The 23,296-nt window shown below is 59.3% G+C and overlaps 1 protein-coding gene across 1 annotated transcript; it reads right to left on the bottom strand.

Moving 5' to 3' along the window:
• Window positions 1-7,144: 7,144 nt before the first annotated feature.
• Window positions 7,145-21,529, bottom strand: LOC133357886 (uncharacterized). Its single transcript, XM_061576042.1, has 9 exons — window positions 21,325-21,529; window positions 19,512-20,288; window positions 18,484-18,581; window positions 16,075-16,190; window positions 15,344-15,662; window positions 14,676-14,795; window positions 11,990-13,291; window positions 11,036-11,139; window positions 7,145-9,746 (listed from the first exon to the last, which is right to left on the bottom strand). The coding sequence occupies exons 2-9, from the start codon at window positions 20,207-20,209 to the stop codon at window positions 9,531-9,533; spliced, it is 2,973 nt and encodes a 990-aa protein (XP_061432026.1). The 5' UTR covers window positions 20,210-20,288; window positions 21,325-21,529; the 3' UTR covers window positions 7,145-9,530.
• Window positions 21,530-23,296: the final 1,767 nt, after the last annotated feature.

The raw sequence follows: 23,296 nt of genomic DNA, 5'->3' as shown, positions 1-23,296 counted from the left end.
CACCCCCCCCCCCCCCCCCCCCCCCCCCCCCCCCCGATAAAGCTTTTAACAGACTGTTTGGACCAGCGCTGTTTTACTTCCCACCTAAGACAAAGATCCCCATATAACCTGAACAGACTGTGGGGAAAGTGTTGCCAACCTATGCAGGCCGCCACGGCACACGAAGGCGGTGGGTGGGTGGCCAACACCACGCTGGCCGCCTTTGTCTTTCTAGTGACAACGTCTACACACCGCACGGGTGCTCATTTTGAAGCCGATCGGCCTAGGGCAGAGGTCGCAAACGGGTTTTGATTCCTTACCCGTACCCATACCCGGCCGCACCAGGGTTGCAAACGGGTACCCGTACCCTATGGGAACCTCATTTGCCAGTAAAAATATGATAATTGGTTCTTTACCCTTCTATCTGGCAACAAAACTGAACCTTTTTACAAGGAGTCATTTGCATAGACCGCAATACCTGCAGTCATAATACAACAAAAAAAGAACATAACTCTGATAAGGTGCACTGTCCTTGAAGTTGATTGGTCCACACCCGAGACAGCTTTCCTTAGAGCCTAGTCTCATATGGGTTGGACCAGATGACGCCAAAAGGCGCACAACTCAAGGACAATGCACCATCAGAGTATGAGAGCTCGGGGCAAGCATCACACTATGGGAACCATTTGCCAGTAAAAATATGATAATGGTTCTTACCCTTCTATCTGGCACCAAAACTGACACCTTTTTACAAGGAGTCCTGTTTGCATAGACCGCAATACCTGCAGTTCATAATACAACAAAAGAACATAACTCTGATAATGTGCACTGTCCTGAAGTTGATTGGTCCACACCCGAGACAGCTTTCCTTAGAACCTAGTCTCATATGGGTAAGGGTACCCGTACCCTTACCCGGCCGTACCCGTACCCTACCCGTACCCGGCCGGGTACGGGTAGGGTACGGGTATCGCGTACCAGATTGCGACCTCTGTGATCAAGCCATGTTGCAGGCGCGGGTGGGTTGATTCTAGGAACTTAAATGTGAGAAGAGACAAGACGTTGGGAAATGAAGTGACAAACGGTGACTCACCAGTGACTCACGGCCTACCAGTACCCGGCCGCACTCGGGTCGCAAACGGCTACCCGTACCCGGCGGGTACGGGTAGCGGGTATCAGGCAGGGTACGGGTATCGGGTACCCGGTTGCGACCTCTGGCCTAGGGGGAGGCTCGGGACCGGTTCAGACGATCGTCGGCGGTGCCCGGCCTCGAGCGGAGAATCCAACTCGGGTCGCCGGGTTTCTACGCAGCAGCGCCGGCGCTAACCGCTGCACCGCCGCTCCCCACTTGACCGCCCGACAGGCGCGGCTCACCCAGTTCTCGGGCGGGTCCTCGTCCTCCGCCCGGGCTCCCGCCTCTCCCGCCGCCTCCTTCTCTCCCTGCTCCGCGTAGAACTCGCGCAGAGCGGCGAGCGCGTGCGCCGACAGCCTGGGCTCGTCGTCGTCCTCGTCGGCGTCGTCGTCGGTGGCGTCGTCGCTTCCCGGGATCCTGCGACGTCTCTGCTCGTCAGCCGACCCCATCGCTGTCGATACCTGAAGAGGGGGATCGCGCGAGATGGTCGCCAATCAGAACCTCGTGCGGTTGTCAATTTCTGGGCGCCACGGTGGCGAGGAGATGTTGACTACCTCGCCTGGTGTGCAGGAGGTCGTGGGCTCCATCCCGACCCTGACGCCTGCTGCTGCTGTATATTTGGAGTTTGCGTTTCTCTCTCTCTCATCATCATCATCGTGGTGGCTAGGAGATGTTAACTACCTCGCCGGGTACTCAGGAGGTCGTGGGCTCCATCCCGACACCTGCTGCTGTATATTTGGAGTTTGTGTGTCTCTTTCTCTCATCATCATCATCACCACGGTGGCTAGGAGATGTTGACTACCTCGCCTGGTACGCAGGAGGTCGTGGGCTCTATCCAGACCCTGACGATGCCTGCTACTGTATATTTGGAGTTTGTGTCTCTCTCTCTCATCATCATCATCGTGGTGGCTAGGAGATGTTGACTACCTCGCCTGGTGTGCAGGAGGTCGTGGGCTCCATCCCGACCCTGACGCCTGCTGCTGCTGTATATTTGGAGTTTGCGTTTCTCTCTCCCCGTGGTCGCGTGTATTTTTCTACAGGGCGCTCCCGAATCAATGTCCCGCGTTTAGAGTATTTGGCTGCTGTAAATTCCCACGTGATAAGCCACTTCATCGAGCTATCATTTGTGATAGCCAGTTCACTTCTGAAGAAGAGGGACCTCACCTGGTAAAATAAAACAAAGCTGCTCACCACCACTACAGTGAGCTCCTCACCACCACTACAGTGAGCTCCTCACCACCACTACAGTGAGCCCCTCACCACCACTACAGTGAGCTCCTCACCACTACTACAGTGAGCTCATCACCACTACTACAGTGAGCTCCTCACCACCACTACAGTGAGCTCCTCACCACCACTACAGTGAGCCCCTCACCACCACTACAGTGAGCTCCTCACCACCACTACAGTGAGCTCCTCACCACCACTACAGTGAGCTCCTCACCACTACTACAGTGAGCCCCTCACCACTACTACAGTGAGCTCCTCACCACCACTACAGTGAGCTCCTCACCACCACTACTACAGTGAGCTCCTCACCACCACTACAGTGAGCCCCTCACCACCACTACAGTGAGCTCCTCACCACCACTACTACAGTGAGCTCCTCACCACCACTACAGTGAGCCCCTCACCACCACTACTACAGTGAGCTCCTCACCACCACTACAGTGAGCTCCTCACCACCACTACTACAGTGAGCCCCTCACCACTACTACAGTGAGCCCCTCACCACCACTACTACAGTGAGATCCTCACCACTACTACAGTGAGCCCCTCACCACTACTACAGTGAGCTCCTCACCACTACTACAGTGAGATCCTCACCACTACTACAGTGAGCCCCTCACCACTACTACAGTGAGCCCCTCACCACCACTACAGTGAGCTCCTCACCACTACTACAGTGAGCCCCTCACCACCACTACAGTGAGCCCCTCACCACCACTACAGTGAGCTCCTCACCACCACTACAGTGAGCCCCTCACCACCACTACAGTGAGCTCCTCACCACCACTACAGTGAGCTCCTCACCACCACTACAGTGAGCTCCTCACCACCACTACAGTGAGCTCCTCACCACCACTACAGTGAGCTCCTCACCACCACTACAGTGAGCTCCTCACCACCACTACAGTGAGCTCCTCACCACCACTGACTGCACTGTCCCAGCGAGGCAGGGCCTAGTGCAGGCTTTGTGTGACTCGCTGGGCCGCGAGCGGTCTCGAGAGAGAGGCAGAGAGAGACAGAGACACAGAGTGAGACACAGAGAGAGACAGAGAGACAGAGACACAGACACAGAGTGAAACACAAAGTGACTCAGAGTGAGAGACACAGAAACAGAGACACAGAGACAGTGAGACACAGAGAGACACAAAGTGAGAGACACAGACACAGAGTGAGAGAGACACAGAGAGACAGAGACACAGAGTGAAACACAAAGTGACTCAGAGTGAGAGACACAGAAACAGAGTGACACAGAGACAGTGAGACACAGAGAGACACAAAGTGAGAGACACAGACACAGAGTGAGAGAGACACAGAGAGACAGAGACACAGAGTGAAACACAAAGTGACTCAGAGTGAGAGACACAGAAACAGAGACACAGAGACAGTGAGACACAGAGAGACACAAAGTGAGAGACACAGACACAGAGTGAGAGAGACACAGAGAGACAGAGACACAGAGTGAAACACAAAGTGACTCAGAGTGAGAGACACAGAAACAGAGACACAGAGACAGTGAGACACAGAGAGACACAAGTGAGAGACACAGACACAGAGTGAGAGAGACACAGAGAGACAGAGACACAGACACAGAGTGAAACACAAAGTGACTCAGAGTGAGAGACACAGAAACAGAGACACAGAGACAGTGAGACACAGAGAGACACAAAGTGAGAGACACAGACACAGAGTGAGAGAGACACAGAGAGACAGAGACACAGAGTGAAACACAAAGTGACTCAGAGTGAGAGACACAGAAACAGAGACACAGAGACAGTGAGACACAGAGAGACACAAAGTGAGAGACACAGACACAGAGTGAGAGAGACACAGAGAGACAGAGACACAGACACAGAGTGAAACACAAAGTGACTCAGAGTGAGAGACACAGAAACAGAGACACAGAGACAGTGAGACACAGAGAGACACAAAGTGAGAGACACAGACACAGAGTGAGAGAGACACAGAGACACAGACACAGAGTGAAACACAAAGTGACTCAGAGTGAGAGACACAGAAACAGAGACACAGAAACAGAGTGACACAGAGACAGTGAGACACAGACACAGAGAGACACAGAGTGAGAGAGACACAGAGACACAGAGTGAAACACACAGACTCAGAGAGAGACACAGAGTGACTCAGAGTGAGAGACACAGAGAGACAGAGTGAGAGAGACAGAGAGACACAGAGAGACACAGACACAGAGTGAGACACAGAGTGAGACACAGAGAGACACAGAGTGAGAGACACACAGAGACAGAGTGAGAGAGACAGAGAGACACAGAGAGACACAGACACAGAGTGAGACACAGAGTGAGACACAGAGTGACTCAGAGTGAGAGACACACAGAGACAGAGTGAGAGAGACAGAGAGACACAGACACAGAGTGAGACACAGAGTGACTCAGAGTGAGAGACACAGAGAGACAATTACCTCGTGAGAGTCGCTCCCTTCTCACCCACGGAGCGGTGACCCCGTGGTGACCCCGTGACGACCCCCGTGATGACCCCGTGACGACGCGACGAGCCAATGGGATCGCGGCTCAATAGCCCCGCCCCCTCAGCCGCCCCGCCCCCGCCCAGTCGCCCCGCCCACCCAGTGATGAACTCTGAACCCTGTGGGAGGAGCCTCAGTCTGGCTCTGTGAGTCTCAGTGATTACCACTGAACCCTGTGGGAGCCTCAGTCTGGCTCTGTGAGCCTCAGTGATAACCACTGAACCCTGTGGGAGCCTCAGTCTGGCTCTGTGAGTCTCAGTGATTACCACTGAACCCTGTGGGAGCCTCAGTCTGGCTCTGTGAGCCTCAGTGATAACCACTGAACCCTGTGGGAGCCTCAGTCTGGCTCTGTGAGTCTCAGTGATTACCACTGAACCCTGTGGGAGCCTCAGTCTGGCTCTGTGAGCCTCAGTGATAACCACTGAATCCTGTGGGAGCCTCAGTCTGGCTCTGTGAGTCTCAGTGATTACCACTGAACCCTGTGGGAGCCTCAGTCTGGCTCTGTGAGCCTCAGTGATAACCACTGAACCCTGTGGGAGCCTCAGTCTGGCTCTGTGAGTCTCAGTGATTACCACTGAACCCTGTGGGAGCCTCAGTCTGGCTCTGTGAGTCTCAGTGATAACCACTGAATCCTGTGGGAGCCTCAGTCTGGCTCTGTGAGTCTCAGTGATTACCACTGAACCCTGTGGGAGCCTCAGTCTGGCTCTGTGAGCCTCAGTGATAACCACTGAATCCTGTGGGAGCCTCAGTCTGGCTCTGAGTCTCAGTGATTACCACTGAACCCTGTGGGAGCCTCAGTCTGGCTCTGTGAGTCTCAGTGATAACCACTGAATCCTGTGGGAGCCTCAGTCTGGCTCTGTGAGTCTCAGTGATTACCACTGAACCCTGTGGGAGCCTCAGTCTGGCTCTGTGAGCCTCAGTGATTACCACTGAACCCTGTGGGAGCCTCAGTCTGGCTCTGTGAGCCTCAGTGATGAACACTGAACCCTATGGGAGCCTCAGTCTGGCTCTGTGAGTCTCAGTGATAAACACTGAACCCTGTGGGAGCCTTAGTCTGGCTCTGTGAGCCTCACTGATTAACACTGAACCCTGTGGGAGTCTCATTGATTAACACTGAACCCTGTGGGAGCTTCAGTCTGGCTCTGTGAGTCTCACTGATTAACACTGAACCCTGTGAGAGCCTTAGTCTGGCTCTGTGAGCCTCACTGATTAACACTGAACCCTGTGGGAGGAGCCTCAGTCTGGCTCTGAGCTCCCAACGATTGCCCACGCTCTGTGGACCTCTACATATTAAGGTGAGCCAACGAACGAGTGTTTACGTGTGTGGGAGGAGATCGGAGCACCCGGAGCAAACCCTCTCCTGTGAGGGGGAAACACTCGATCCCCGCCGTACAGATGGAGATTAGTCCACTCAGCTGTAGAACCGCCTTCTCCTGGCCGAGCCTGGGGGTACGGCTCCTCCTTGACACCCACCCCACGGGTAGAAGGGAGGGAGATGGAACAGATGGAAATTAGTCCACACTGCTGTAGTACCGCCTTCTGGCAGAACCAGGGGGTAATGCTCCTATCCTTGACACCCACCCACGAGTAGAAGGGAGTGAGATGGAACAGATGGAGATTAGTCCACACACTGCTGTACCACCACCACCACCAGCTACTACCTGTCCGAGCCAGGGGGTACTGCTCCTCCTTGACACCCACCCACCTGAAGACGGACGCTTGTGGTGCGCCCGAAACGTCGTGATTTAATTTAGTTGTTTTCATTTTTAATTTATTTAAGTTTTTACTCACGTGACTTTACCGAAAAAACAAAGAGTATGGATCCTAGCAGTCACGGAAACGTCAAATCCAGAAATAGTCCACACACTGTTGTACCACCACCAGCTACTATCAGGTAGTACAGCTCCTCTCCTTGACACCCACGCACGGGTAGAAGGGAGTGAGATGGAACAGATGGATATTAGTCCACACACTGCTGTACCACCATCACCAGCAGCAGCGACTATCTGTCCGAGTCAGGTAGTACGGCTCCTCTGCTTGAGACCCACCCACGGGTAGGGGAAGGCCGTTTCGCAGCAGCGATGACATCGATAACAACGCAGCAATAATGATGATAACAGTTGTATAATTAGCGCCCTTCGGAGTGACGGCGGGGCGAGAGGGGGGGGGAGAGAGGCGAGCGAGGCGGCGTGCCGGTGTTAAAACTTTTTATTAAAATCCATCTGCAAATATACAGGGGTGGGGGGGGGGTGCTTCCACGCCGCAATAAATAACCCGGAGAGACACGCGCGTTCCGATTGGGTGGGGGGGGGTGGGACGCTGCGTGTCGCCGCTGTACCCCTCGGCCCGGCTCTGCCCTCCGACCCCTCGCATTCTGACCGCCGCAGGCCATGGTTAGAATTCACAACTTGGTTGCGGTAAACCACCACCACCACCGCCACCACCGCCACCACCGCCGCCACCACCGCCGGTTACCCCCCCCCCCCCCGCCCACCTCACCGCAAAACAAAATAAAAACTGAAAACGAAGAACGGTATAATTCATCGACGTCAAAAAAACGAAACGAAACGTAGTCGTCAAGTTCACTTGGAGAGTTCGTGTCTCTCATTGAGCCTGCCGCGCGTAGACGATGCGACGCAGGCTCCTCCTGCCCACCGACATCCCCCCCCCTAAATCCCGCTCGAGTTCCCCCGTCCCTGTGGAGCGGCAGGGCCGGGTCGCCCCACCGACGACTCATCCGCTCCGGGTCCCCAAATCCGCTCCGGGTCCCCAAATCCGCTCCGGGTCCCCAATTCCGCTCCGGGTCCCCAATTCCGCTCCGGGTCCCGAAATCCGCCCCGGGTCGCCGACTCTGCCCCAGGGGGATGCCGACTCCATTTGAAATTCGCGCCAATCAACGCCATTGGTCGAGCGCGCCCCGCGTGACCCCGCGTGACCTCGCGTGACCCCGCCGCGCGACACGTGTTTTTACTTGTATATATTTTTCTCGCTTATGCATTTAAGCGACGGCACAAAAGAGAATTTTCCTCGCCTCCCTCGGCTCGTGCCCCACCCCCCCGACTCGGAGTCGTTCAGCGCCCGGCTCCCCGGACACGGCGGGGGCCGTGGCGCACCCCGATACCTGCCGTCGCGATGCCTCGCGGAGGGGGTAGGACCCCCCACCCCACCGCCCACAGCCCCCCGCCCGACACTTATTGCTTGAGATCGAAGTACCGCACGGGGCATCGCTCGGTTTGTCCTCGCGAGGGCTCGGTCAGTGCAGGCGCGCCTCTGACAGCGTCGCTGCCAACGCCGCTGCCTCCTACAGCGTCGGCGTCTCTTACAGCGTCGCCGCCCCCCTTCTCTGTCTCCGAGCCGCGCGCTAAAACCAAGCGGGCGTGCGATTGGCTCCGCCCGAGTGCACCGGCGGGCAGCAACCGATCGGAATTTTTTTTTTTGCCGCTATCATTCAAAGTTTATTTTTTTCCCATTTATTTATTATTGATCCTAATTCTTCCGCACATTTTATCGTTGCGTACAGTATCGTTGCGTACTGTGTCGCTGTCAAGGCTATTATCGACTCAACGCCAAGTGAAGGCCTCGTATATCGCTCGTAGGCTCGCAAACAACGGCTGGGGAACGCATCTCGGCCGGAAGCGTGCTACGACGACCTCCCGCAGCGCCGCTCCGTACAGCGCCGCTCCGTACAGCGCCGCTCCGTACAGCGCCGCTCCGTACAGCGCCGCTCCGTACAGCGCCGCTCCGTACAGCGCCGCGTTTATGCAGAAGGGCCTCCCAAGCGCCCCACGTGACGCTCCTGCCATGTCGCCCGCGGTGGAACCAGATGCCGAGCGGACCAGACGGCTTCGCCATCCGTGCTCCTCGTTGATCCGGACGCACAGTCGAGTCGAACGAACGAACCCACAGGCGACGCCCGACCGACACCAACGAAGTCCGGCGGTTGAGACGACCGCCCTGGTGCCCACCGGCCTCCTGAGCCAAGCGCGGCGGACCAGACACGGGACGTACGACAAAGACAAAGGGTCCCTCCCCCCCCCCCACCCCGGCGTAGCCCACGCGGGCTGCCGGGGCAAGTGCTGTTCGATGAGCAGCAGTGCCTAAGAAGGCCGGCGCCGCTCGCCCAATGTGTGCGTGTGTGCGCGTGCACTTTGAACTTCTTTCGCACCGTACATGGCCAGCCGTGCTAAGCGGAGGTGCGGGGAGCGGTGTGGCCAGAACCGCGCCCGGTACTGATTTAAGGCCGAGTCGACCGAGGGGAGGCCCAGGACCGGTTCAGATCATCGTCACTGGCGGTGTTGGTGGTGGCCGTGAGCGGGAATCGAACTTGGGTCTCTGCTGGGTTCGTAGCGCGGCGCGGCGCTAACCGCCGTTCCGCACTCGGACCCTCAGACAGTCACAAAGCCACCGAACCACGGAGACACACAGACACACATACACACAGACATACGGGAACAGACACAGAGATACAGAGACACACATACATACGGGGACAGACACACAGCCACAGAGACACACAGACACACATACACACATACATACGGGGACAGACACAGAGACACAGAGACCTATATACAGAGACACGGACACTCACACAGACATGTGGACATTCACACAGACAAACACTGAGACACTCCGACAGACGGACGGACGGGCAGGCGGGCGGACGGACGGGCAGGCGGGCGGGCGGACGAGGCCGCGTCAGTGGCCGTGCTGCTGGGCCGAGGGCCCTGACGAGGCCGTCGTGGGCAGGCGTGCCGCCCTCGCGGCCAGCGACAGCGGCGGGGGGGGGGCGGCCACGGACAGCCGGGGGGGGCAGCCGGGGGGGGCGGCCGGCAGGCAGCGGTGCAGGCGGGCCAGGGCCTCCTCGCTGCGCTGGCGCTCGCTCGCCAGGCGGCGCTTGCAGCCCAGCAGCTCCTGCCCGAGAGAGAGCCGTCGTCAGCGGTTTAGAGTCACGGTCGGCAGCGGCGTCATCATCGACGTCGCCATCGACGTCGTCATCGACGTCGTCATCGACGACGTCATCATCGACGACGTCATCGTCGACGTCATCGTCGACGTCATCATCGACGACGTCATCGTCGACGTCATCGTCGACGTCATCATCGACGACGTCATCGTCGACATCATCGTCGACGTCATCATCGACGACGTCATCGTCGACGTCATCGTCGACGTCATCATCGACGACGTCATCGTCGACGTCATCATCGACGTCATCGTCGACGTCATCATCGACGACGTCATCGTCGACGTCATCATCGACGTCATCATCGACGACGTCATCGTCGACGTCATCATCGACGTCATCATCGACGTCATCATCGACGACGTCATCGTCGACGTCATCGTCGACGTCATCATCGACGTCATCGTCGACGTCGTCATCGACGACGTCATCGTCGACGTCATCATCGACGTCATCATCGACGACGTCATCGTCGACGTCATCATCGACGTCATCATCGACGTCATCATCGACGACGTCATCGTCGACGTCATCGTCGACGTCATCATCGACGTCATCATCGACGTCATCATCGGTGTCGTCGCATTCCATATCATCATCATCGCCATTGTCAGCAGCCCCATAAACCTATTCCCCAACTGTACCCCTGTTCCCCTATCTCTACCCGTGTCCCCGTGTCCCCATGTACCCATCCCGGTGTACCCCATCCCCGTGTCCCCATGTCCCCGTGTCTCCGTGTCTCTGTCCCGTGTGTCTCCGTCCCAGCGTGTACCCATCTCCGTGTCCCCATGTCCCCATCCCCATGTCTCCGTTCTGCCGTGTACCCATCTCCCGTGTCCCCCGTCCCCGTGTCCTCATGTCTCCATGTCCCCGTGTCCCCGTGTCCCCGTGTCCCCGTGTCCCCGTGTCTCCGTGTCTCCGTCCCGCGTGTCTCCGTCCCCCCATGTCCCCATGTCCCCGTGTCCCCATCGCCGTGTCCCCATGTCCCCATGTCCCCGTGTCCCCATCCCCGTGTCTCCGTCCCGCTGTGTCCCCAGTGTCCCCGTGTCCCCGTGTCCCCGTGTATCCGTGTCTCCGTCCCCATGTCCCCATGTCCCCATGTCCCCGTGTCTCCGTGTCTCCGTCCCGCTGTGTCCCCATCCCCGTGTCTCCGTGCCGCCGTGTCCCCATCCCCGTGTTTCCGTGTCTCCGTCCTGTTGTGTCCCGAGTGTCCCCGAGCGGGCCGAGGGAGCCTCACCGCGACGCGCGAGTTCAGGGTCTCGGCCAGGGTCCCCAGGTGGCGGTTGTAGAGGTTCAGGCGGCCCACCTGCTCCTGCAGCACCTCTCGCTCCAGCACGTGCTCTGCACACACACAGAGGTCACCCGCACACACACAGAGGTCACCCGCGCACACACAGAGGTCACCCGCACACACACACAGAGGTCACCCGCACACACACAGAGGTCACCCGCACACACAGAGGTCACACACACAGAGGTCACCCGCACACACACAGAGGTCCCCCGCGCACACACAGAGGTCACCCGCACACACACAGAGGTCACCCGCCCACACACAGAGGTCACCTGCTCACACACAGAGGTCACCCGCGCACACACAGAGGTCACCCGCGCAGACACAGAGGTCACCCGCGCACACACAGAGGTCACCCGCGCACACACAGAGGTCACCCGCGCACACACAGAGGTCACCCGCGCACACACAGAGGTCACCCGCCCACACACAAAGGTCACCCGCGCACACACAGAGGTCACCCGCGCACACACAGAGGTCACCCGCACACACACAGAGGTCACCCGCACACACACAGAGGTCACCCGTGCACACACAGAGGTCCCCCGTGCAGCCTTAACACGCACTGCCGGGGCAAGCGCCATTGCGAGCAAGGCCGGCACTGTGGCGCACGAGGGGGTGGGTGGCCAGCACCACGCCCGGCCGCCTTTGTCTCCCCAGTGGCGATGTTTACCACACACACAGCACCAGGTACTCATTTGAGGCTGAGTTGACGTGGTTCGGATAATCGTCACCGAAAATTGGCCGTGAGCGGGAATCAAACTCGGGTCTCAGGTTTTTGCTTCCCACGCTCACACCAACGCCAACGCCATTCACCACGGCGCCTGTGCCAGGCCAGACGCACGCACACGGCAGCAGCAGCATTCCCCACCGCCGCCACGCCACCGCGGGACGCACCCATCAGGTGCTGCTGGTAGGCCTCGATCACGGCCTCCACGCCCCTCCACTCCGCCGCTCCGTCTCCCGGCGCCTCCGCGCCGCTCCCCGGGACCCCGGCAGCGGCGGAAGCCGCTCCCGGCGCCGACTCGGCTCTCCCCGCGCCGTCGGCAGCCGCGCCGACGCCGTGCTCCGCTCGACCGGCGCCGTCGCCGCCGCCGCCGCCCGCGTCGGCGTGAGCGTGAGAGTGCTCAAGCACCGCGTCGGAGTTTGCGCTCCACCGCACGCTGCCCTGCGGCCGACCGAACGGCGAGAAGCTCGGACGCACGGCCGGCCACGCCGCCGCCGCCGCCGTGGGCGTCACCGCGACCCCTCTGCCTCCTGCGTTGCCGTTGCAGCCGCTGCTGTGGCCGCCGTGGCTGCTGCTGTGGCCGCCGCCGCTGCCGCTGATGCTGCTGCTGCTGCTGTTGTTGTTGTTGTGGCCGCCGCCGCTGATGATGCTGCTGCTGTTGTTGTTGTGGCCGCTGACGATAATGCTGCTGCTGCTGTTGTTGTTATTGTTGTGGCCGCCGCCGCTGATGATGATGCTGCTGCTGTTGCTGCTGTTGTTGTTGTTGCCGCCGCCGCCTTCCATTCCCAGGAACCGGATGTCGCTCATCATCGGCCTAGCGACCGGGCCGAGCACAGGCCTGGCCGACCCACCGCCATTCACGCTCAAGTCCTGCCTGCGAAGGTGCTGCTGGGCGTCGTTGGACCTTCCCTGCTGCTGTTGATGCTGATGATGCTGATTATGCTGCTGCTGATGATGATGCTGCTGCTGCTGATGCTGCTGCTGCTGATGATGATGTTGATGATGATGATGATGCTGCTGCTGCGTCTGCTGCTGCTGAGGCCGTACAGAGGCCAGACCGGGCCTGGTCAAGTCGAGGGCGGTTCGGACGATCCCACCGGCGGAGTCGGAGAGGCGCGGGGGGAGAGCGGCGATGGACGGGGGCGGTGGCGCAAGGCCGCGCGGCGGTGCCGGCGGCTGTTGCTGCGTTTGTTGCTGCGGTTGTTGCTGCGGTTGTTGCGGTTGTGGTTTAGCCAAATGGAAGTGGGGGGCCGCCGTTCTAGTGGGGGGCTCGCGGGGCACCACGACGAGCGGTGGTGGAGAGGGAGGGGCGACAGAGACGGCGCCCGTGGAGACGTTGGGAGCAACGATGGCGGAGGAGGCGGTGGTGGTGGAGGAGGTGGTGGAGGAGGTGGTGGAGGAGGTGGTGGAGGAGGTGGTGGAGGAGGTGGTGGAGGAGGTGGTGGTGGTGGAGGAGGAGGAGACGTTGGGACCTGCAAGCGAGAGGGTGGTGGTGGTAGTTGTTGTGGCGGTTGTGGTAGTGGTGGTGGTTATTGTGGTGGTGGAGGTTGTGATTGTTGTGGTTGTGGTAGTTGTTGTGGTGGATGGTTGTTGTGGTGGTTGTTGTAGTGGTGGTGGTTGTTTTGGTGGTGGAGGTTGTGGTGGCAATAGTTGTGGTGGTGGTAGTTGTTGTTGTGATGGTGGTGGTAGTGGTGGTGTGGTGTGGTGGAGGTTGTGGTGGCAATAGTTGTGGTGGTGGTAGTTGTTGTTGTGATGGTGGTGGTAGTGGTGGTGTGGTGGTGTGGTGGTGTTGGAGGTAGTAGTGGTGGTTAGGCCTCATTGCTGCTGTGAAAAGTGATTTGCAGATGATGTTTTAACATTGCGATGTTGTTTTGGCCAATAGCGCTGGCACTGTGAGTGTGCGCTTCATTTGCTGTGGGAGGAATCTCCCGCAGAGCAATGGGGAGAATATACAGCTCACACACACAGACAAAGATCCCCCGTGTAGCCTGCGGCAGACTGTAGGGGCAAGTGCTCTAAGCGAGTACCTATGAAGGCCGGCACGGGACAGGAGGGGGTGGGTGGCCATCACCACGCCCGGCCACATTTGTCTCCCCAGTGGCGATGTTTACTACACACCGCACCGGGTACTCATTTGAGGCCGAGTCGACCTAATCGTCGCCGGTGTTGGCCGTGAGCGGGAATCGAACTCGGATCGCCGGTTTTCGGAGCGCGGCGTAGCGCTAACGGCTGCGCCACCGCTCCCCACGCGCACACACAAACACGTGTCCACACACGCGCACGTTTACACACTCACACGCACACACGCGCACGCTCGCACTCACGACACCCGCTCTCAGCTCGGAGTCTCCGGTGACGTCATCCTCGGCCCCTCCCCTCCCCCGCAGCCCCCCCCTCCAGCCCCCCACCACCAGCCCCCGTGGCCCCCCCCCCTCCGCTCACATGCCAGACCAACTCCACGCAGACCGGCGCACTCCAGTCGCGATTCTAATCCGGGCGGTGCCATACCCACCCACACCCCACTACCCCCCACCAGAGGTCGCAACCGGGTACCCCCCGATACCCGTACCCTACCCGATACCCGGCTACCCGTACCCAGCCGGGTATGGGTACCCGTTTGCGACCCTGGTGCGGCCGGGTACGGGTAAGGAATCAAAACCCGTTTGCAACCTCTGCCCCCCACCCCCCTCCTCTAGGTCGGCGTTTGTCACCAGCCGGCGGCGGCGGTGGCGGTGGCGGTGTGGCGCTCACCGGGGTGGCGCTCACCGGGGTGGCGCTCACCAGCGTGGCGCTCACCGGGGTGGTGTTCACCGGGGTGGCGCTCACCGGGGTGGTGTTCACCGGGATGGCGCTCACCGGGGTGGTGCTGCGCCGAGGAGTGGAGGTGCAGCCACGGCGTCGGGTGGCGGAAGGGAGCGTCGCTGGGCAGCCGCCCGTCTTTGGCGGCCTGCATGAGCGCCAGGGCGCACTCTCGCTCTGCGCACGCCGCACGCGGCAAAGACAAAGGTTCCCCACCCCCCCCGTGTAGCCATTAGCAAAGACCTCTTGGGGAAAGTGCCGTTAGCGAGCGCCTATTAAGGCCGGCACGGCACGCCCACGGAGGGGTGGTGCGGCCAGGGCCAGGCCCGGCCGCCTCTGTCTCCCCGGCGCTGACGTTCACACACCGTACCAGGTACTCGGCGAGCTCAAGCCAAGCGCCGGTTCAGATCTTCGCCGCCGATGTCGGTGGGAATCGAACTCGGGCCTCCGGGGGTTCGCAGCGCACGCAACGCCGCTAACCGCCGCGCCACCGCTCCGCACACTCGCACACGGACGCAGCAATCCGCCTCTGCATTGCTGCAGTGCGTACGTACGTACGTTGAACTTGCGCAGCAGCGTACACAGCCGACCGTGCCAACAGGGGCGTCGTCAGCGAGCGCCTATTAAGGCCGGCACGGCTCTGACATCGCGCTCCCCCCCCCCCCCCCGAGTCGATGACGACGCACCGATCGGCCGACGCCGTCGCGTCACCGAGCCCGGCTCACCCTGGCGCAGCTCCGGCTTGACGTGCGTGAGCGACAGCCGCACCAGGAAGTCCATCTTCTCGGGGAAGTCGCTGGCGCTGTTGAGGTCGCCCTGCTGCTGCTGCTGCGTCGTACCAGTCGCGGTGCACGCCGGCAACGCCGCCGCCGCCACCGCGCCCCCGGCCGCGGCCGCCGCGGTGCATTGTGGGAGCGAGGGGGCGGCCCCGCGGGGGGGGCTGGGGTCCATCATGCGCCGGCGGCGCTTGCGGGCACGCTCGGCGGCGAGGGAGTCGCGGTGCGGGCGCGACGTGAGGCCCACGATGGCCAGCAGGCCCAGCTTCTATGTGGGGGGGCGCGGGGGGGGGGCACGGGGGGGGGGGCACGCGAGGAGGGGGCACGGGGGGGGGTACGCGGGGGGGGGGGGCACGGAGAGGGGGATTCACGCGGAGACGTGGATGGACGCACGGATTAGACAAAGGCAATTGAGATTTTCTTGGCGAGACAGAGATGGATACGAAATACACACAGACGCCGCACACACAGATAGTGCGTACACAGACACACACACAGACACACACACACACACGGCTCACGCACCTCGGGCGTGCAGGAGAGAGGCAGAGGCGGCCGCTGGGACAGTCACCACACACACAGACACCACACACACAGACACCGCACACAGACACCACACACAGACACCCACACACACACACAGACACCCACACACACACACAATGACACCGCCCACGCACCTCGGGCGTGCACGAGAGAGGCAGGGGCGGCCGCTGAGACAGGCGCCGCACGTCGGCTCTCATCTCCCCCTCGTCCAGCTCCTCGTCGCTGTCCGACCCGCTGGGAGCTCGGACTCCTAGACACACACACGCACACACGCACACGCACACACACACACGTACACGCACACACGTACACACACACACGCACACGCACACACGTGAATACACACACACGTACACACACACACGTGAATACACACACACACACGTAAACACACACACATGTAAATACACACACATACACACACACACGCACACGTACACACACACACACGTGAATACACACACACGTAAACACACACACATGTAAATACACACACATACACACACACACGCACACGTACACACACACACGCACACACACACACGTACACACACACACGCACACACACACATGTAAATACACACACACGTAAATACACACACACACGTACACACGTAAATACACACACACGTACACACATGCACACGTAAATACACACACACGCACACGTAAATACGCACACACACGCACACACACACGCACACACGTGAATACACACACGCACACACGTGAATACACACACGCACACGCAAATACACACACCCACGTACACGCACACGTGAATACACGCACACACACGTACACACACGTACACACACGTACACACACACACGCACACACACACACGTGAATACACACACACACGTGAATACACACACGCACACACGGACACATACACACACACGTACACACGTACACACGTAAATACACACACACGCACACACGTACACACGTAAATACACACACACGTACACACATGCACACGTAAATACACACACACACGTACACACACACACGTAAATACGCACACACACGCACACACACGCGTACACGCATGCACACACACGTGACTACACACACACACGTACACGCACACGCGTTTATACATGTGTAGGGCTTGAGTATAGCGCGCCACGCATCCCCTGCCTCTCTTGCTATGCAAGCAAGCACAGTACAGTGGGGTGATGTGGGGTAATGGTTGTTGTTGTGACTTTAGGCGAAGTGGGTCGTTAAGGGTTGAAACAGGTGTCAGGGTAGCCGGGAGGACACAGGCCACTGATTGGCTGGGAAGGTAATTGGGCATTAGCTGGCGTCGCTCTGGCGGTGAAAACAAGGCCACGTGACACGGGGGGGGGGGCAGGGGGTGAGCGATAAGCGGGGGGGGGTAGAGATAATTAGGGAGATTAATTGGTGTGGGGATATAAGCCAGAGCGCAACGGAGAGAAGGGAGTCCTGTACGAGTCGGCGTCGTGGATGGAGCTGCAGCAACGGTGCCCGGAGAGTCGCAGAGCAAGTGTCAGTAGAGTAAAGCACGGAGAGACAGTGGTAGCGAGAACGCAGTGAGCCACCAGGGTAGCCGTGCATCGGAAGGATGCAGAGTAGGAGAAACCGTAGAGATGACAAGCGTAGCGATAGTGAGGTAGAGAGACGCGGAGCGACGTGGAGCGAGGGCACGGAGAGACGTGGAGCGACGTGGAGCGGAGCGAGGGCACGGAGAGACGCGGAGCGACGTGGAGCGGAGCGAGGGCACGGAGAGACGCGGAGCGACGCGGAGCGGAGCGAGGGCACGGAGAGACGCGGAGCGACGCGGAGCGGAGCGAGGGCACGGAGAGACGCGGAGCGACGTGGAGCGGAGCGAGGGCACGGAGAGACGCGGAGCGACGTGGAGCGGAGCGAGGGCACAAAGAGACGCGGAGCGACGCGGAGCGGAGCGAGGGCACGGAGAGACGTGGAGCAGTGGCGCGGCGAAGGTGGACTCTAAGAGGAAAATAAAGAGAGAAAGACAACCCTTGTACGAGTCCTACACATGTACACAAAGATCCCCCGTATAGCCATGACATAGACACACACACACACACAGACACACACACACATAGACACACACACATAGACACACACACAGACACACACGCACGTGAACATACACTAACACGCATATACATGCACATACATAGTCAGAATACACACACACACAGACTCACACATCCATCACACGCAGATGCATCACACAGACACACGCGCAGATACACGCATAGACAAAGATCCCCCGTGTAGCCTTAACAGACTGTAGGGGCAAGTGCCGTTAGCGAGCAGCACCTATGAAGGCCGGAACGGCACACGAGGGGGTGGGTGGCCAGCACCACGCCCGGCCGCCTTTGTCTCCCCAGTGGCGCTGAGGTTTACGAACGTACACAAGCTGGGGGGGGGGGGGGAGTGGGAAAGCGGGTGGGGGGGAGTGAGCATTCCAGCCGCGCTCCCACATGTCCCTGTCGAGCCTGCCGGCGTAGTGGCTCACTCACCGTGGAGCCAGGTGAGCCACTTACCGTGGAGCCAGGCAAGTTTGCGCTTCCTCTCGGCCAGGTCGAGGCGGCTGACCACGCGACGCGTCGTGCGCAGGGCCTCGTCGTACACCACGTCGGGCCTGGGGGGGGGGGGGGGGGGGACACACACACCGCGGCCTCCACGTCACGGGACACCGGCGGGGTGAGGGGCGAGCGCCGTGCGCTGCCCTCGGCTTCGCTGCGTAGCTGACAAGCGCCGCCGGGACTTTTTACGACCTCTTTTTTTCCCGCTGCGCACAAACCGAGCTCGGCCGACGGTCACGGCGCGCGTATCGACGCGCACCGGCGATGCTGCGCCACCGACTGGTGTCAATGGCGCGCGAGGAACGCGTTGTTAGCCCCCCCCTGCCCCTGGCCCTGCTTGGCCCCCCGCCCCGAGCCAGATTTGGATGCGTTCTTTGTGAGGTGGTTTGGCTATGGCTCTGGTCGGGTGTGCCAGTGGAAAAACCATCACCTGTACCGTGCTGGCTCAGCTCATGTGCGCCGATAATTTTTTGTATTTGATAACGTCCTACGAAAACTTACAGGTTTTCCAGGACAGGCAGCTTAATAAAGAATGATTCTGGGAAAATTGGGACAGGTGGAAACCCAAATCACCACTCACTCACCACTCACTCACCATTCACCACCTGATCACTAACTTACTCACCCATTCACTCACCACTCACTCACCACACAATCACTCAGCACCCACTCACTCACCACCCGCTCGCTCACCACCCGTTCGCTCACTCACTCACCCACTCACTCACCACCCACTCACTCACCCACTAACTCACCCACCCACTCACTCACCCACTCACTCACCACCCGCTCACTCACTCGCCCCCCACTCACTACTCACCACCCGCTCACTCACCACCTACTCACCATCCAATCACTTAATACTCACCACCCCGCTCACTCACCACCCGCTCACTCACTCACTCACCACCCGCTCACTCACTCACCACTCACTCACCACCCACTCACTCACCCACCCACTCACGACAACAGGCGGCCTCCCCTACCTGTATACGCTGCTGCTGCTGCTGGTGATGGGCCCGGGGCAGGCCCTCAGGCCTGCCTGTTGGCTTGGCCGCTCCGCCCCCTCTGGCGCCCTCTCCTGGGCGAGCCGATCCAGGCAAGTGCCCTGCTTCTCCAGGAAGTGGTGTGCCGAGCGCTGCAGCTCGCACAAAAAGTGGGGGGGGACCCCTCCGCCGACGCCTGGCCCCCCGAAGTGGGAGCCCCCCATGGACACCACCTGCGGCATCACCTCGGCCGAGGCCTTCCTGCCCTCGGCCTTCACCCCGTTCTCCTCCCGGCCCTTCTCAAACGGCGGCACCCACAGGCCCGTCGGGCGGAACGGGTGGCCTGCCCCGACAGGCCTCAGGCCCGGCGGCTGCTGCTGGTGCTGCTGGTGGTGGTTGTGGTGGTGGTTGTGGTGCTGCTGCTGCTGCTGGTGGTGATGGTGGTTGTGGTGGTTGTGGCTGCCGTTGTTGTTGCTGCTGAGGTTGAGGCCGCCGCCCGTGTCGTCCCCCGGCCGCGGCACCGGGCTCCAGTAGCCGCTCGCCGCTTCGCCGCCGTCGCCGCCGCCGCCGGAGACGTGGCTCAGCCAAGCGGCCTGCGAGGTGGACGACGACAAGGACGACGACGAGGAGGTGGTGGTGGACGAGATGGACGAGGTGGTGGTGGCGGTGGAGGAGGAGGAGGCGCTGCTCCCTGGCATCGTCGCCGCACCGCCGCCGCCAGCGTGCGGCAATCGGTGGAAGTCGAGAGGCAAGGCCTCGGAGTTGTCGAGGCCGTTCCTGTTGATGGGAGGGCGACGGCGAGAGTTAGAAAGAGAGTTACACTACAAAGTATTAAACTGTTTTGTTTTGTTTTACCAGGTAAGGCCCACTGAGCCATGTAGCTCTTGTCTCTCAGAAGCGACCTGGCCACAATTGATGGCCCAACGAAATGTATGGAGGGAAAAACCGGAGGACCTGGGCGCCGTGGTGACGACACCACCACTCGGTGGCGAACGGCGGCCAGCGATGGCTGCAGGGTTTGGTGGTGCATGTTGTTTATGTCGTTTATTGTGAAAATTCGGTGACAGTTCCTATGATCACTGTTACATTGCTTTCACGGCTTTATTTTGGCGATTTCGAAAAAGTTTTTGATTTGGCCATGTTTGTTTGTTGTAGTACGGAGTTAGACTGATGGCCTTAATCTAAGTTGTCTTGTGGTTGTTGTTGTTTGACTTGCATCCCACTGGGATTTTTGCACACAGCGTTGGTGTACGGTGCTTTTTCTGCAATATTTTGCTGTCTTTTCTTGGATTTTCTGTTTGCACTCAGTCACATAGTCACTTTAAGATGTTTTCTTGTTCATGTTTTTGTTTTTTGTTTGTTGCGGTTGCACCCGATTCAAGAGCCGAATGGCTCATAGGGCTATACCTAATACATGAAACCGAAATAAATGAAACTGAAATGCGTGTATGCACGTGCGTGTGTGTGCGGGGAGCGGTAGTGTAGCTGTTATCACGCTGCGCTACGAACCTGGCTACCCGGGTTCGATTCCCGCTCACGGCCAACACCACGAGTGACGATTATCTGAACCGGGTCCTGGGCCTCCCTTAGATCTACTCGGCCTCAAATGAGTACCTGGTGCTCGCTAACAGCACTTGCCCCTTCAGTCTGTTACACGCTATAGGGGGATCTTTGTCTGTTTTGTATGTGTGTGTGCGTGCGTGTGTGTGTGCGTGTGTGTGTGCGTGCGCGCGTGTGTGTGTGTGCGTGTGTGCGTGCGTGCGTGCGTGTGTGTGTGCGTGTGTGTGTGTGCGTGCGTGCGTGCGTGCGTCACCTAAACTCCTCGCGCGGGCCGACGTTGATGCTCCTGCGGGTGCAGGCGACGCTCCCCACTCGCTCCCTCTGCCTGGCGCCCCCCCGCTCTTCCTTGTCCCCGTCCGCGTGTCGCACCGCCTGCCTGTGCGCCGCCGCCGTGGGGTGGTGCGCGGGGTGGTGCACGGGGTGGTGCGTGGGGTGGTGCGCGGGGTGGTGCGCGGGGTGGTGCGCGGGTGGTGTGTGGGGTGGTGCGTGGGGTGGTGCGCGGAGTGATGCGTGGGGTGTGTGGGGTGTGTGGCGTGCGTGGCGTGCGAGGCGTGCGAGACGGGGAGCGTGATGCCCAGAACCGCCGGGCGACGGTCGAAGAAAGCAGCGGAGGAGCTAGGCCCTCGCCGATCTGCATACGTGTAAACACACACACGTACACACTTGTACACACACACTTGTACACACACACTTGTACACACACACTCGTACACACACACGTACACACTTGTACACACACACTTGTACACACACACTTGTACACACACACTCGTACACACACACGTACACACTTGTACACACACACTTGTACACACACACTCGTACACACACACTCGTACACACACACGTACACACTTGTACACACACACTTGTACACACACACTTGTACACACACACTCGTACACACACACGTACACACTTGTACACACACACTTGTACACACGCACTTGTACACACACACTCGTACACACACACGTACACACACGTACACACATGTACACACACACGCACACATATGTACACACACACGTACACATACACACTTGTACACACGCACGTACACAACAAAAACCGCCATTCGCCACTGACGTCACCACGACGCTTGTGCCAGGCCATGTGCACCTTGAGACCACGTGAAGTGTCGAACGCCCGCTGGCAGGAGGTCACGGGGCAGACCCAGCAGGTGCCACGGGTCGACTGACCGAGATGACCGAGATGACTGGCTGATGCCCCACCTGTGCCCCCTACTGTGCCAACTTGCTGTGTTTTAGCCACCCGGCGCTCCACTCGTTGTTGTGAGCGTCGCTCCTCCGCCCTCCGTTGTTGTTGGAGGGCGACTGCCTCCAACTGCCCAGTAGCGTCCTTCACGAGCCTCCTCCACAGAGGCCGATCTTGACACCGCTGGTACCAGTCATCGGCAAGTCCACTCAGCTCCACGTCCTCCTGTACCACATCCCTCCATCTCATCTCTAGCCCGTGCCGCGCCCATTTAGCCCCCTCGATCCGGCCGAACAAAAGCTGTTTAGGCATGCGGTGGCTGGGCATGTGGGCTACATGACCCAGCCAACGCAGCCTTGCCTGCCGGAGCAGCTCACTGATGGGACTTTGTCCAGATCTTTCAAGGATTTGTGAGCTCCTCACACAATCCAGCCTGGTTAAACCCAGGCTGGATCGTAGGCAGGCCAGCCTAAATGTTTCTAACCGGCGAAGGTGTTTCATTAGGGGGGTCCACGTTTCACAAGCGCAGAGAAGGGAGGGCATGACTGTGGCTGAGAAGACCTGAAGCTTCGTGTGGAGTGACAGAACAGGTAGCTTCCACACAGCGTTACGCAACCGATGAAAAGATAACGCCTATTGATTCGGAGTGAGACCTCTGCTGTCAAACCGGAGCCGGTCATGAGCACACTGCCCATGTATGGAAAACTCTCCACTCTCTCCACAACTGCCCCATCACCAATTAGGAGTTGTGGGGGTGGAGGGTCTGATGGTACAAAATACCCAGGCAGGTGCTTAGTTTTGGTGGGGCTAATGCTAAGGCCCCACCTCTTAGTGGCAAACTCCAGGTTCAGCAGCAGCGCCTCCAACTCCTCCTCTGAGTGACAGAAATTACCAGATCATCAGCATACTTAAAATTATTGACCAATAGGGAGCCATCCCTTTACCACACCTGGCATCGATCAGCCTCCCATTGTATCTGTACCAGATAGAAATTGCCCTGATACAGC

Source organism: Lethenteron reissneri, chromosome 60 (assembly GCF_015708825.2).
Source record: "Lethenteron reissneri isolate LAM-NWPU_2019-01 chromosome 60, ASM1570882v1, whole genome shotgun sequence".
In the NCBI taxonomy this organism is placed as follows: Eukaryota; Metazoa; Chordata; class Hyperoartia; order Petromyzontiformes; family Petromyzontidae; genus Lethenteron; species Lethenteron reissneri.
This window is presented reverse-complemented; position numbering and strand designations above follow the sequence as displayed.